General features: G+C 38.4%; 2 protein-coding genes across 4 annotated transcripts in view; one reads left to right on the forward strand and one right to left on the reverse strand.

Moving 5' to 3' along the window:
* Positions 1-3,959: 3,959 nt before the first annotated feature.
* LOC131694340 (retinol dehydrogenase 14-like) overlaps positions 3,960-16,760 on the reverse strand; it is a 73,903-nt gene continuing 61,102 nt past the window's right edge. For all 3 annotated transcript variants that reach the window (XM_058983009.1, XM_058983008.1, XM_058983010.1), the window contains exon 4: positions 3,960-5,042. In XM_058983009.1, the coding sequence (XP_058838992.1) occupies positions 4,303-5,042 (740 nt within the window). In that variant the 3' untranslated portion in view covers positions 3,960-4,302. The remainder of the gene's footprint in view (positions 5,043-16,760) is intronic.
* Positions 13,467-15,515, forward strand: LOC131694336 (cytochrome P450 9e2-like). The gene is made up of 2 exons (XM_058983002.1): positions 13,467-13,739; positions 13,800-15,515. Exons 1-2 carry the CDS (start codon positions 13,492-13,494, stop codon positions 15,205-15,207), a joined length of 1,656 nt encoding a protein of 551 aa, XP_058838985.1. The 5' UTR covers positions 13,467-13,491; the 3' UTR covers positions 15,208-15,515.

Consider the following 16,760-nt stretch of genomic DNA (forward strand, 5'->3'; position numbering starts at 1 on the left):
TGTCATGAAAACTAGGGCCATGCAGTAGACGGCATGCAGCTTACGGGTTAAATGAGTAGCTCAGTACGCTACACGCAGCTTGTCTTAGATCCAGAAGGCGGGCTTAGAGCGTAAGATCGGAGAGTGAGAGAGGAGCGCAAGCGACATTTCGAGAAGGTAGGTACGGGAGATCAAGCTTAGCAAGCCAATTGCAATAAGCAGCTGTGCTGTGAAATAAACGCCAATCCCTGGGTGACGCGTACTGAGTCGTCATGACGAAGACGAGGGTCCGTCGACACCAGCTGAAATATACCCGGGTAAGATAAAGATAATCGTTGAGGGTCTCTTCCCGAAACACGATTCAACTACCTGGTCACCGACACCGTACTGCGAAGAAGAAGGAGGTAACACAGCCGAGTGGTAAGTGACTAACGACGAGCTCAAAGAAGCGTCGATGTGACTAAAATAAAAGAAAACCCCCGGTCCGGATGGAATACCAACCGTGGCACTGAAAGCAGCGATCCTGGCATATCCGGACATGTTCAGGATGCTACTGCTGAAGTCTTTAGATGATGGTAATCCCCGAAATGAGGAAGGTGCAGAAACTGATGTTGCTGCCAAAGTGTGGGAAGTCACCGAGCCATCCAGCCTCGAATAGACCAATGCCGCAGCGTGGCATAAAAGAATGAGCCTGATCCTGAAGAGCTACTTTCAGAGTAGAGCACTGCTGTACCAGACAAACAAACGGGCAATAGGCAATGCGAGTCACAGCGGGCGTTCCTCAGGGCTCCATTCTCTGTCCAACACTTTGAAATGGGATGTACGATGGGGTCTTAACACTGCGGCTTCCCAGGAAAGTGAAAATCGTTGGTTTCGTGGACGATGTGTCACTAACGGTGAGACACTTGAAGAAATGGAGGTGTCGGTGACGGAGACAACGAAACCGCGAAAAACTGAACAGGACGCTTCGACTGCTGGTCGTACGAGTTGCGATTGCGTACCGGAGGCAGTATGCCTTGTCGCCGAGATGATCCCCATCTGCATCATCCTGACGGAGGATATCAAGTGCTACAAACAATGAAACGCCAGAATCGTGAGGAAAATGATGAGAATCGATTCGATGGTGACGTGGCAGCAGGAATGGGACAATACGGAGAAAGGAAAGTGGACCTACCGGCTCATCGAAACCTGTCGGCGTGGGTCAATAGAAAGCACGGAGAGATGACCTTCCACCTGAAACAGCTCCTACCGAGCCACGGCTGCTTAAGGAGTATCTTCATCGGTGTGGGTACGCAACGTCAACACTGTGCTTGGAGTGTGAGATCGTCGAGGAGACACCGGAGCGTCTTTGAATGTCCGAGGTTTGAAGTCTTTGAATGTCCGAGGAGAGTCTTTGAATGTCCGAGGTTTGAAGTGACGTACAGGGAGCTACTTAAAACGGGAGGACCGGACATCAACCCGGATAATGTAGCCTACAGAATGACAAGCGACGTAAAGACGTGGAACGCAGTAAACAGAGATATGATGTAGATCAGTGATTCTCAATCTGGGGTCCGCGGACCCCTAGGGGGCCGCGAAGTCATTGCTGGGAGTCCGCGAAGAAAAATATATTTTCCGAGTGCATATTGAAATTTCACGTCATGTTTCCTAACAAATTGAAAATAACATATTGATAGCATACAAAATTGATGTTTATCTATGGGGGTCCGCAGCAACCCAGTGTGATATCTAAGAAGTCCGTGGTACGAAAAAGGTTGAGAACCGCTGATGTAGGTCACGACCGACTTACAATGGAATGGACATCGAACAACGGTTTCGGGAGAGCAATCACCGCCAGGAATAAGCTAGATTCACCAACGAGGACTGGTCGAGTAGACTGCAACAGAGCAGCGAGTATGAGTCGTCGAAACGCCAGCGAACCGGACGTCACGCTCCATGCGGATTCGTCAGACCGACCGCGGCACCCCACCGGTTGCTCCGACAGAAAAATAGCGAAAACAAAAGAAGAATAGATATTGGGAGAACTTTTTTCGCCAGGGAACTCTCCGTTAGCGTAAGCTAGATTCACCGCTGGGGATTAGACTGAGTAGACAGCGACGAGACACCACTAGTCGCGGGTCATCGGCGCACCAGTGCACCGGACACCCTGCTTCACCAGAATCACCGAACTGACCTCGGCACCTAGCTGATTAGCTCGATCTCGGGAGAACTTCTCTCGCCGGGGAATTCTCTGTCGGAGTAGGTCAGGTCCATCGTCAGGGAATAGACCGAGTTGTTCGCGCACAAGTCGAGGTGCTGAATGGATCATCAAGAAAGTAGTGCCAAATGGCCCAAGAAGAGAACTAAAGGGCTTAAAGGAGTTGCGGTGCTAAATGGCACCGGTCACGGAGCCAAAGGGCTCAAGAAGTTGTAGTACTGAACCAAATCGGTATCGGGAGGTATCGGGAGAACTTCTTTCGTCTGGGACCTCACCGTCAGCGTACAGTCCGATTCACTGCCGGGAACGAGACTGCGTAGATTGCAACGATACACCACCAGCCGCGCCGGGGCTCCAGCAAACCGGATGCCCTACTCTACCGGAATCGCCGAACTGACCGCAGCACCTGGCTGGTTGGCTCACTTTCGAACTTCTCTCGCCGGGGAACTTTTCGTCGGAGTAAGCTAGATCTATGGTCGGGGACTAGACCGAATAGTTCGCGTACCAGTCGGAAGCTCAACTAGGAATGGTACTGAATTGCACAAGGGAACTGAAGGGCTCAGTAAATTAGACAGTCGGAAGTTTGCCGCCCAGATTGTCCTCGTAGGGGAAGAGCATTAATTTTATACCAACAGCTAGCTTTCCTACCTTGACTACCCAAACCCGTTCCCTGAGTTGTTAGTTTTGAACATTTTTTTCCAGCTCAGAATGTTTTTGAACATTTGTTCATATATATACAAAAAAATTTCATATCCCCCCCCCCCGCCTACGCCACTGCATAATGCTATATTGAACGTAATCAGATATTAAATAATAGTTTGGATAAATGAGAAAGGTACAATTGCATTACTAGATAGATTAAAAGAGGATTTTAAATGTCACTCCGGGTAACAGAAAATTGGGTGGTTGATTGTTTGTTCAATGGTAAAGAATTTCGAATTCAAAACAAAAACCTCTTCCAGAAAGACATTTCAAGTTCAACGATGCCAAGAAAACTTATGCGGAGCTAATAGTAATTATTAAGTCAATTCAAACAAACTGGCTCCTAGCGAAGTTCAGCTTTTTGTTTCGTCTTCGTGAATCTTTTCACGCGCCATCCATTAAAAATTTGAAAATCTTTGCATAGAAGAACCAAAACCCACCGAGTGCTGGCAAGCAGTAAATGTAATTTCCTTGTTAAATTAATCCAAGTTTATTCTTATGCAAGAACGCGAATCCTACTCACTTTGTTTCACTCTGTCAGATCCTCGACTTTGGGTGTCACTTGTTCGGAGGGCAGATTGCCCCCGGAAAAGTCCTTTCTCGGCGTTGCTGTGCTATATGTACTGTTGCTTTCTTTCATAGCAATACCACTTTTGTTAATGGACCGGAGCGGAGGAAAAGCGGAAACAAGAGCTGGCAAAGTACAGTTAAAACTCGTAAAACTATCACCAAATTCAAATTGTGCAAGATATCTTGTGACAGAGGAAAGTTTTGCCTGTCCATTCAAGGTTTTCGTCGAGCTGATGCAGCACTCGGTGGGAACGATAAACGGGTGCCGCTGAGTTTTCAGCGGATGCAGGTACTTGAAACATTTCCGTATCCTGCATTGTTGCAGATGCAATTTATGTGTATCCAATTTGCTTACGACGCAGTCTTTATGTAAATACATTTTAGGAGAGGAAGCGAAAAAGGTGAAAACTGTTTCTTGAGCGGACTTGTATAAACGGTGTTCATTACACTGACGTCATAGTGAATTCGATTTTCGTCGTTTGATTTCGGATTCCGTGAAAGTCAAGTCTGATCATTTTATTTCGTTTATTTTTAGCTTCGGCGTTCTTAATGCTTAATATCCTATCTAGACACTTACTTTAGAAAATTATTCCCTTTTGTTCCAAAAAGACTAGTCGCGAAAATTGAACTTGATGTTTTGGGAGGGTAACTTTGTTGGCACTACTTGCAACTACACTGCCAACGAAATTCACTCACTGACAGAAAGCGTAGTGCCACCACTGTACAATGCAAGTGACATAAAAAAGTTAAATGGTATCTAACAATGTTAAATGGTATCTAACAATGTATTTGACGACTTCTACAAAACGAAATTCCGGAATTCGACAATAGAACATACATACAAACAGGTTACTCTAAATTTTCGGATCCTTTTCAGTCAGTTTCACCAGCTCCTGTGCAGCTTTCCACAGTCTACCCTGAAGCTCTTTGTTCTGTACCCGCCGGTTTAGCTTGGTCACCTTGCACCCGCGGAAGTATTCTCCGCTGATCTTCTCCACATCAGGTGAAACGGTAAGGAATACAGTCGTTCTGGCACCCTCCTCCGGTGTACGGAAGCACATTTGAATTGGCTTGAATAACAGACTCGCCGGGAATGGAATGTTGCGCCAGATTCCCGTATCGATAACTCCCGGATGAAGGCAGTTTGCGGTTATCCGCGTTCCAGCTAAACGCCGAGCCAACTCCTGGGTGATCATAATCTCTATGCACTTAGACAAATTGTACAACTCCACGGGAAAGAGTGAAAAGTAGTTGACCGGATTGATGTTGCTTAGATCGCTGCGGACGTGGGCAAATCGATACAATTTGGATGATACGATAATGATTCGACCTTGGTCCGATTTCTTCAACTGATCGATCAGAAGATGCGTCAACAGGAATGGACCGTAGCAGTTGGTGGCCATGGTGAACTCCAGACCATCCGGCGTGACCTTGTTCTTGAATCCTTGAGCAACACCGGCATTGTGGATGAGAACGTCAATCACTCTTTCGGTAGTGACGATGTCCTGGGCGAAATTTCGCACCGAAGCTAGAGAACTGATGTCGATGTGTTTGATGATGAGGTTGGAATTTCCAGATTCAGCCATTATTTCCTCTGGAATTCAAAAAAAGTGATTTTATTAAACCTTGCAGTGTGATGCGAATTTTCTTATAATACTAAAAATATTCATTAAATCCGTAATTGTTCTCTATTTATTTTGAAGAATACAATTTAAAACAATTTAAATCTTTTTGGTAGAAGACACAACACTTTGCAGCACATTACTTTGAAAATGCCGAAATACCCATTTGATTCATGGTGTAAATTTAAAAGTTTAAAAGTTATCGATAATCCAATGCAGTCCCTGTTTATTAGAAAATTCGATAGTTGAGTGTAATAACATTTTCTGTTTGTTAGGGAATTTATACGAGTATTTGAATAAAAAACCGATTTAAACCACCTAGCAGTGATGTGAGACATCTCATACACATATCACTGTTTGATCATTCATTAGTTTGCAGAACTCATTCGAAGTAGGCGCTCAACTAAAGGTGGGATGAACGCAGTTTCGCGACCTGCACGAATAAAACCTTTAATAAACGGAACAAAAGATTAAAATTCAAAAAAACAAATGAAATTAAAAAAATAATATAGCCAAGAAATGAAAAAATATAAAATTCATGAATTGAATAAAATAATTAGTATAAATCAAATGAATTAAATGATTAAAATGAAAAATTAAACTATATTAAAAAAGTTATAAAATGAATAAAATAAATTAAATTGTGTCACAGTAATAATTTGAATGAAATGAATGACTGAAAAAATCAGTCAGTTTATCCAGATGAAAAAACTGAATAAAATGTATGACCTGGAAAAAATGTAAAAACTGCATAAACTGAAAACAGTAAACAAAATAAGTTGATATGAAAAAATACATGAGCAGAATGAATCCAATGAATGAAACGAACCAAATATATAAAAAGAACCCAAATGAAGAGATGATATATTTAAATATAGTGAAGCATTCAAAATGAATGAAATAAACAAACGAATGAAATCTATGAAATGAATAAAACTGAAAAAAAGATGGACGGGTAGGGGTGACCGGTGCTGGTTTGCCGAAGGGGCAGGTTGGCCGAGTGCCTTTTATGAAAAGGCTATTATGCGCAGTAGCGACATCTATAGTGATTTTGGTGGGGTATTAGGTCACCAATGTACCGACGTAATTTCAGGTGTTTGGGTAGTGTCGTTTGTACAGGAGCACGTTTATTCTTTTTTTGTACTGGTGAGAAAATTTCTGTTTCTGAAAAATAATATGTGTAACGCGAATCAATTTACATCTGATTTCCAATAACTTGGTACTGCTGGAAAGGGTATTCAAAACCTAACAAAATGGTATAACGGTTACCAGTGTAACCTTATATTTGTTTGTGTAAATCGTGATTGTTCTCGAAGATATATATTGGGATATGTTGGCCGAGTTGTAAATTTAGTGTAGAGTAATGTGCGCTTCGATATTTGTGAATTGCCAACCTTTTTCAGAGCAAAATTTGATATTATGCTAATATTGATGATTATAAAGAAAAATATACACGAGAAATAAGTAATAAAAATAATTTAAAATTATTGCCAAATAGAAATAAGAATAATATTCTTATCAATAATCAATAAAAGTCGGAAATTGTTTATGAAAAACTTGATTCCAATATTTTATGAATTTAATTCTGGTAGAATTTGTCACAAATCGACCTAACCCCGAACAAAACTCGTCCATTAGCATAGAATTTGCTGCAGATGTAAGCCTCTCTGAAGACATCAGATCTCTTCCGAAGGCGAGTGCACGATCTGATTCGAAGAAGTGGCAAGGTCGTAAACGCCGATCGACTCAAATTACGACCGATTCCCCAATAAAAGCAGTATTAGAGGATCAGAAAAATGAAATCAAACATAAGCGTACGCTAGCGGAGGAACAAAAATCAGCGAGAGCTGGTGAAAACTTCACTAAAGCTGCCAAAACTAAATCCAAAAGGGCTAAAAAGATTAAAAATGAAGAGTGGATTTTATTTTCGATTTTTTCGTTAATTAAAAGTTTTCCACTGATACATTTAATGTGTTTAACTTTGGTTGGCCGATTTTTTTTCCGCATTTGTTTGCTGAAAACTTTTTCCCTGATTTTTTTTTCATGAGCGAAAAAAATTGCATATGTACTCAAGGATTGTATCTTCATGACAGCGCAAACCGGTTTTCGAAAAGTCTATCTAGAATGAGTATAGAAATTCCGAAAGCAAAACTCGGCCAACCAGCCCCGGTCTCCCCTAATGTCTGGCATATAACCGGGGAGATTTAGAATACATAAGGAGTCTGTACTTCAAATGTATTGATACTCAATGGAATTTTCTGATAACAAAGTAATTTGAACAAGAAAATATTTGAAGTTCTACTTTAAAAAAATGATGTCCTGAATGGTGGTCCTGAAAAGGACCGTTTCTATTGGTGTTGTTGTCGTCGGCTTTGCTGAGGGATGCGATTCTCACATGATTGGTGTAGGTGAAGATCGTCAACCGTCAACCAGCAACCCGATATAATTTTACCAAGCTTTGTTTATTCCACATTACAAATTAAACCATTAGATCAATTAAAGGGGGGAAGGGGGTATAAGGGTTTCAGCGTAGAAAAAAAACTTTTTTTCGCTATTTATTAAGAAATTAGAATTGATCAAAACTTTAGTACATTATAATGTATCATTTCAATAACATTTTGTAATTTTTCTATGTAAAAATATCGACAAGCGACTTGGTGACGAAGCTTTTATGGAACGTCTCTGGAAAAAACAAAATTTGCGGTGTGAACTGAAATTCAAAAACTACTTAATGTATCAATTTTGTTGGTTATTTTCAGCAAATTTCATACTAACCGCGAAACATGTTTTTCTAGAGACATTCTAGAGCGAGTCGTTGCATTGAGTTGCGTTACGAAGCACGGTGCTATAACGATTACCATGTTTCCTATAGGTAGTTTAACTCATCTTGCTTGTGAGATAAATGATCGGGAAGTAGCTTTATTTCTTTTGAGTTCAGTAAACCAATAGCATGAAAATCGTCATTGCCGGCCACGACCATCTTCATTGATATTTAGGATAGGGTAGGAAATGTTCATGTAATTCCTACTTAAAGAAGGCCACCGCCTCAGCGACACTTCCATAGGTATTACGGAGTAGGATTGAGAGACAGGTATAGGTCTAGGATTCGCCACAAGCAGGCAATGCGACCACGAAATTAATGTTTTTATGCGGTGGGATGGTTAGTCTCCGTGATGATAATGATTTATTCTGTTTTAAAAACTATCCTTGCGTTTAAACCAAAATGGGAGGCTTATTACTACCGGTACATACTTAACTTTAAGCGCAAATAGCAAATACAGTGCTAGTTACACCAAAAACTTACTGGCAACCTTATAGAGGTATTTAGAAAGCAGTTGGTGCGGCGTGTACGTTTCAGTGAATCTTAAAATACACATAGTTTGCTGCTCAAAGTTACCCCGAAAACAACGAATGGAAATTTTTGACAAAGTAATTTTATTCTTATAGTAAATCCTAATAAAATAACCAACAATTTGAACCTTTCGAATATATGGGAACCAGTACTTGTTTTAAAAATGCAAACTATTATATTTACTTAAGTTGAAGAAAGTTATTCCAAAAACTTTAGGAAACATGATCAATGTTCCTCCGTTGTACGGTTTGATTTTTCTTACCCACGTCAGGTGTCATTCTTTCCCATACCACTTTTGACTTACGATTATGCGCCCTTTTTTCATAATTATTTTAAACATATCTCTGTTTGAAGTTTTATTAGTATAAATTCTTGTATTGATGCAACTTAATCTCAAATCACGGTTTGCGTGCAACTTTAAAAATAAAAATGAAAATGTCCTGTAAAAAAGGAAATGGCTGCTATACGAATTTGATTATCCACCCTTCATTTGCAGTAAAACGAGGATATTTGAATCTTTACTTTGCTGACTAGTAAATTTTTCTATATAATTAAAATGTCTCGAAAACTTGTTTTATACTCGGAAATTGTATATGATCATTCCGCATAGCGCTGTACGAATTCGGATTTGAGTCACTGTAACTGATTCTTCAGCTCAAGCTTTGTTAAAAAATGAACACAATTTCAGTAAATGTTGTATAATGAAAACAGTTGGACATTTAATCAATATTTATACATTATCGCATTATCATTCATGAAACTATCACTGTGGCAGGATGGTGCCTATAATATGTAACAGTTGGAAAAGCTATCGAAATTGTACTCTCGATCATGAACCTTATAGACAGGATGTTTAATGACTAGGTACAGTAATTTAAATCACTTCATTTGTCAATTTTATCTCTTTTACTATGCTTCTTAACTTAACTTCCTTGACCTGATTCAAAGTCTGTACTAACAGGTTGTCGTGCTCAATAAAATTACAAAATTACAATGAAAAGCTTTCTTAGTTTATATCTTTGTACTGCGTGTTGCGCCTTTATTTACACCAGTTATTTGCAGCGTTTAGCGTTACGATATAAACTAAACTGAATACGCCTAAAAGTATGTTGCTGCAAACGTATACTGTTTACCTCATCACACAATGGTCGAAAAGCACTAATTACGGGCAAATTACAGGTTTTTTTGGATAAAATGTGAATTTATTAGGAACGTAATTTAGCGCACATAAGAGTATTTCTATCAAAAAGCTGGCCAAAATTGAAAAAAACAAATTTTAATAGATCCCGTGGATTTGATTGTTTTTACATTCTTAGATACTTGTACCAAAAAGTGTCGGTGATTTTGAAAATATCTTGAATATGTATGATTAAAGCTAGCCGTTAAAACTTTGCCAATTTCTGCCAACTGTATATTTTCGCAAGTGGTTCGATGAAAACAATTATTTCGGTAGCTTTTCTGGAGGTTAGAAGTGTTGTCAGCTAGAAACTCGATATAAATTGCATCACTGATTCAACTGGATACATGCAAATAGAAGTCATAAGAGAGGCTTGATAAATGGCTCCTTTTTGAGGACTCTTCACTCATCGATTTTGGCAAAAAGCATTTCTGTTTATGTTCTAAACCTCTCTAAGCAAAAAAGTAATATTTTTGTTAAGCTCAGGGTTTCTCAAATCTTATCCTAAAAGAAAAAAATCACGCATCCTCACGCATTGAAGATTTAAGTAGTTTTGAAGTTAGGAAATCTTTAAATTGCGTTTTTCGGATTTTCTAAATTGATGATTTTCTTAAACATTGGTCAGAAAACATTAAATTTGTTCTTTCAGTTACTGAAAAAGATAAATGAGAATATCTTTTAGAGCTGGTAGAGCAATGTTTCTGCCGTCAATAGATATCAAGTTATTGTTCGTAGATGAAAAGCTCACGGACACCCTCAAGTGTCTTGTGGATTCCTTAAAATGCGTAAATATCAATTAAGCTGCTTTAATATAGTTTAAATGCAAATAGGTAGATTGCTATAACCACAAGGAACGGTTTGTCGATCCGAACAAAGTTTGGTTGAACTCAACTATCAAGTTATCTACTTGGTCTGAATGTTCAACTGCAGGTCGTCCTCTAAAGCAGTTTTCCGAAACAAGCGAAGGAGAACCCTGGATCTTAGAGAAAATACACCATTCGATGAGTTGAGCTTTGCTGCACAAATGAGTCAACGAGTTGCCGGAAATACAGTGCTTGCCGGCATTATCATGGACATAACTGAAAGTCCATCAAAAGCGACAGATTTAAAAAAAATGCGATTGCTGTTATGCAACCCAATAATGTACACAAAAACTTTCCAGAACAGGCTGTAGCGATATTCGTCGAGCCAATCTTTCGAAAAACAATGCAATGTTATCCATCCTGCAAACAAACATATCTTTCTTTGTTACTCGCTTTTAAAGACGAAGACGAGGGAGATGCGGATTCATAAGAGCTTAATGTTTATAAATAAATACTATAACATTGAAAAAATGTACTATATTATGTTTAAATAAATATACCAAATATGAGAATTATTGGCGGGTGCAAAGCAAAAAATATCTTGTAACTTTACGTTCTGCCAAATGTACATAAAAGGAGCGTCCTAATTCACATAAATTTACATTTAATTACATGTAAAAAAGTGAGTTGTTCGGCCATTCAGTCTGAGTTTTACATCAAAAGAGTCATAATATTTAATTTTACAAATCATAGCATGTAAAATCCTATTATTGGACAGGAAAATACGTCGCTATGTTGCTTACGTCAAATGTAATTTTCAGTTTTTCTAAGAGTGTATAGCATAGTTGGTAAACCGATTTCCTTGTGCGCATTTCATCTGTATTCTACTCCCAACCAAAAGGATAAATTTTTTCTACCACAAAAAAGAGGTGCTTGGAAACCTAAGGCTAAAACCTCTATAAAATAAATACAAAAAAAAACAATGTGAATTTGTAACCAGAACTATGTTTAGAGCGTTTAACGTGAATAAAATTAGTGTGTTTGCAACAAAAGAGCGAAGTGAATATTAGAACGCTATTATGTCACTGTTAGGCGAACATTACTGTAAATATACAGTTATTTAGACTATTTGAAGTACAAAATGACCGCAAATCCATCAAAATAATTTTTTCCACATTTTTACATAACATACTCCTATGTGTATCGTTTAAAAATTCTTTGTTCGCTTTCGCATTTTCTGTTTTGGTTATAACAACATTCCATCAGTTCAAAGTCAACAAAGACATGATCAGCCCAGAACCATAGTAGATGAAGCCGAGGAAAGTTGAAACGGAGGAGAGATGAAGTAGTGTTCATTACTAGTGAAACTATACCGATGGGGTAGGGATATGGTAACAATAGTTTTGTTTTATATAAGTTAAGCGTGAACCCGCTTCTAGGACCATAGGGGTTCCCCGTAAATATTTATTAAAACAAAGAAGCTTCTTTAGAAGAACGTGAAGCAATTTTCATAATTTTCATGAAAAAATCGCAAAATAATGGTTGTTTTCATATTGTTGTCCCAAACCGCATAGTATCTTTAACAAAAGTACAAAGCATTACATACCGTTGGAACGATAATTTATTCTTCTTTCCAGAACACTAAAAAAATTGAAAATGACCACGTAGACGTTTTTAGTGCCGAAAGTACCGAAAATGGTTTTTTTTTTGCTATAAATCGAGATTTTGAGAATATAACCCACATTTTTCATACATTGTTTTGTGTTGCATTTGACGATATCTACAACCTATACTAGGTCATTTGAAAAGTACAAAATCACTGTAACACGGTGTAATAAAGTCAACTGAAATTGTGGTTTACTGAATGCGCAGATGTGCAGAAACTCTTACAGCCTAGACCAAGTGCGAGCAAAGCACGTGGCGGAACGTGTCGCTTGCACAAGGGGCGTTTGAAAACATAACATCTCCGTAAGTATTCAATTCAAGTATGGTGTTTAGAAATATATTGTGACTACTAAATTCAATAAAAAAGAAAAAAAAATCATGTTCAAGTTTAAAACAAAATATGTATTTTTTAATATTTCACGTGAAAGAAATAATACGATTAAGTTTTAATATATTTCATACAAAGGCTGAGAAAATGACGCACTAGTATAGTAGTGTCGCCTACTTTGATGAAATAATAAAAAAACGTGTGGAATTTTTGACAGCTACAATGAAGTAAAAATTATTTGGAATAAAATTGGCGAATTTTGTGTTATATACATATTAAAACTTTATAATTGAAGTTAGATTATATGATAACTAAAAATATGTTATCTGAAACGGTCTGTCGGTCTTCACCTATTATCTGCGTATTCCTTCGTTTTTCTTATTTCTTTGCATCTTTGAGGTTTCATCCTTCATTTTTGGAGTTCGAAATTTTTCTACATATTTTTCCTTATTTTCTATTCATTCTGTTTAAGGAATAAGCTTCACAAAATCTTCTCTTTAACACATTTTTCTATCTACACCTAGACTAAAAATATGTCCTTGAACTATTCTACCAGCAAACAGTGAAAAATCACTGTTTCATAGAATGCAGACATATGCTATAGAAGACGTTTTATCATCATGCGAAATATATTACAGAAAACAAAATGAAACCCGATTTGAAAATAATATCTGTTAACAGGAATAAACTGGTGATCCTTCATTAATTTAATATTGCTTATTGTTAATATTTATTGTTCATTTCATTCTGTTTGTTCATTTTATTTGCTTTATTTTATTAACTTTTTTTCGATTTGTTCGTTTGATTTAGTTCGAATATATAGTTCTCCCAGTTCCTGTGCGTACTTTACTTAACTTCTGCAATCTAATGACTGTGCGGAATTGTCTCATCTCACTGCTAGGCAAATTAAATCAGTTTTTTAACAAATAGCTATTTCTGTTATGAAGCGGTACACATTTTTATCTGCAAACAAAAACAGAGTATTTGATAAGCCAATATGCAAGTCACCTTCGCGGCGATGGTTATAAACAAACATTTGCGAAAGATAAGAAGCAGTCCGATTCACCAATCAAATGCAAAATGTGGGTAGTTGTGGATGACCAGTCGGACAGTGCTATCGCTATCCCAAAAAATGGAAATCGAACTAGCATACGTTCTAGTCACTGTGATTACAATCGGATGGCTTTACTACTGGTTAACCAAGGACCATGACTACTTTCACCACAAACCGATTCCATCGATGGCGGTCTGGCCCATCGTTGGAAGCACGGGACCACTTTTATTCAAAAAGCACTCGTTTACGGAATTCGTTAAGATCATTTACGACAAATTTGATGGCGTGAAGTAAGTTCCACTAATACAAACTGTGATAGAAGTTATTCGCTGAAACGAGTTTGATTTTAGAGTTTTCGGTCTATTCGACGCGAATGCCCCATTATACGTTATTCGTGATCCGGAGATGATCAAAAAGATCGGCATTAAAGACTTCGACCACTTCATGAACCACCGGCCGATCTGGGGTCAAGCCGAAGGAGATCATCCAAATCTGTTGTTTGCTAAGTCGCTGTTTGTACTGAACGATCAAAAGTGGAGGGATATGCGGGTTACCCTTAGTCCAGCGTTCACCGGATCAAAAATGCGGCAGATGTTTGAGCTGGTAGTGGAGTGTAGCGCAAGCATGGCTCAGTTCTTTCAGAAAGAGTCGCAGCTTAGCGGCAGATCGCAGGTGTACGAGATGAAAGATGTGTTTTCTAGATTTACCAACGACGTGATAGCGACATGTGCTTTTGGAATCAAGGTTGACTCCTTACGGAACCCTAAAAATGAGTTCTACGCGCACGGAAATGTTATGTTTAAATTCGACACATTGGCCGCCTTAATTCGCACGTTTGGACATCGGTACATTCCCTCCGTTATGAGCTACTTTGGAATTGATTTGCTCGATAGAGTGCATAATACCTACTTTTCATCACTTATTAAGCAAGCTATAAAGTCACGAGAAACTCAAGGCATTGTTCGCCCGGATATGGTTCACCTCTTGATGCAGGCTAGAAAGGGAATGCTGAAGAATCAGCATGAGATCGAGCAAAATGAAAGTTTTGCGACGGTGAAGGAGTTTGAACATGGGAAGGGGACATCGTCAATCGTAATGACAGAGGTCGAAATGATTGCACAATGCTTAATTTTCTTCGTCGCCGGTTTCGACACAGTGTCGACATGTCTCACCTTCCTAGCTTATGAACTGACTATTAATTCAGACGTTCAGAAACGATTATATGAGGAGATTTTGGAGACGCACGAATCTCTGAATGGAAAGCCGTTGAATTACGACACACTTCAAAAGATGAAGTACATGGACATGGTGGTGTCAGAATCGCTTCGTAAGTGGCCTCCAGTACCCGCTATAGACAGACTATGCGTTCAAGATTACGAATTTGATGATGGTCAAGGCATGAAGTTTACTATCGAAAAGGGAGCAGCAATCTGGCTTCCTTTCCATGGACTACACCATGACCCGAAGTATTACGTCAACCCGGAGCAATTCTTACCGGAGCGATTCAGTGATGAGAACAAGGCAAATATAAATCCGAACGCATATCTGCCATTTGGGATCGGTCCCAGGAACTGCATCGGGTCCAGATTTGCTCTGATGGAGGTTAAGGCGATTGTGTTTTACATGCTGATGAAGTTTAGCTTTGAGCGAACGGAGAAAACCCAGGTGCCATTGAAGCTTGCCAAAGGCTATCTGGGGGTACACTCAAGAAATGGTGTTTTCGTGGAGTTTAAATTGAGAAAATCATTGACCAGTTAGATGGTATTGATTGCAAATTCGTCGTGAAAGCCAATAATTTATTCTGTAGATACCATGCGTTACAATTCTTGTAAGAAAAAAAACTGATACTGGTCGGATTTGCAACTTTCCACTGAAAATTATTTTCGATTACTGTATTGTCGAATGATATGTACCTGTAGATAATTTGATCTTATATCTGAACTAGGAAATATAAAAATTTTCGTGAAAAATTGTTGTCCCCAAGCCACATAGTATTTTCTCCATTGGAAAGGTCAGTTATTCTTCTTTCCAGAACAACTAAAAATTGCAAATCGGTTTAAAACTGACATCGTAGCTAATTTTGTAGTGCCGAAAATCCCGAAAAAAATGTTTTTGACTATAAATCAAAATTTTGAGGGTATACAATATTTTCCAAACAATGTTTTGTGTTGCTTTTAATGAGATCCATAACCTATACTAGGTCACTTGAAAAGTACAAAATCACTGAAGCACCGTGTTATTAATTACACTTTACTTACACATGGTCGGTGTTAAATCCGACCGGACTAAGTCGCAAAGCATCGAAAAATGAGATAATAATAGAACTGGATAAAGAATTAGCAATATTTAACAATAAGCTAGAATGATTGCGAAAATTTGTTTCTAATTATAATGTAGAGGATGCTGAGATTCAAACTTTAAACTCGTTTTTTCTCGAAATCAATAAATTGTCACTTAGTCCGGTCTGATTTAACACCGACCACATGTTGGAAAAGCAGATGCTAAATCGATCAAAGCATGCGAAAACATCCTGTTTACGTGAAACAGTGGTTTAGTAAGAAATATTTTCGGTAGGGAGGGGGAAGGTTGAGGATACATATGTTGTGTGTATATATTTACAATATATACTACCTATATGTATTTTTGTCTAAATTGGGTAATCCTTTGGATTGTATTCTGTATCACCACTGATTCACAAGCCACAAATAAGATTACCAGATTTGTATAGAACATATTGAAAAAAATGCCAAAACATTGGCTCAATAAAAATGTAAATCTTGAACAGCGTTTTTCTCGGCTTGCTGTTTTTCAATATGGGACTCTTATTCTTTAATGGGCAGTATATGCACCAGTGTGCAGGTTTTTTATAGCGAAAAAGTAAAATATCTATAAATTGACCTATCACTTATCATTTAGGAAGTGGGGTTGACAGAAGGCCCATCCAATAAAAAACCCACCTAAGTACACTTGAGTGGTTTACACTTCTGCAACTACTTCGGGAGATTCACTTACAACTCTCAGTTCCAAGCAGTGACGTCAGATCTATGGAAATCTCCGTAGGCCTACGGATTCGTAGATGGAATCTACGGGAAAGCAATTTTTCGACGGAAATCTACGGATTTGTCTCCAGCGTACTTTGAAGGTTGTATCCAACAATGATCCACGGATATATTCTATTGGGATAACATCTTAATTAAACGTATGTCTTAAAATGATGAATCTGCACCAGCGCGTCGATCTATAATACATATGAGCGATTGCAAATACAACTTGAAAATGCTGATTCTGCCTAAAACGCCTTTTATTAATCT

The sequence above is a fragment of the Topomyia yanbarensis genome, chromosome 3 (assembly GCF_030247195.1).
Source record: "Topomyia yanbarensis strain Yona2022 chromosome 3, ASM3024719v1, whole genome shotgun sequence".
NCBI classification, from domain to species: Eukaryota; Metazoa; Arthropoda; class Insecta; order Diptera; family Culicidae; genus Topomyia; species Topomyia yanbarensis.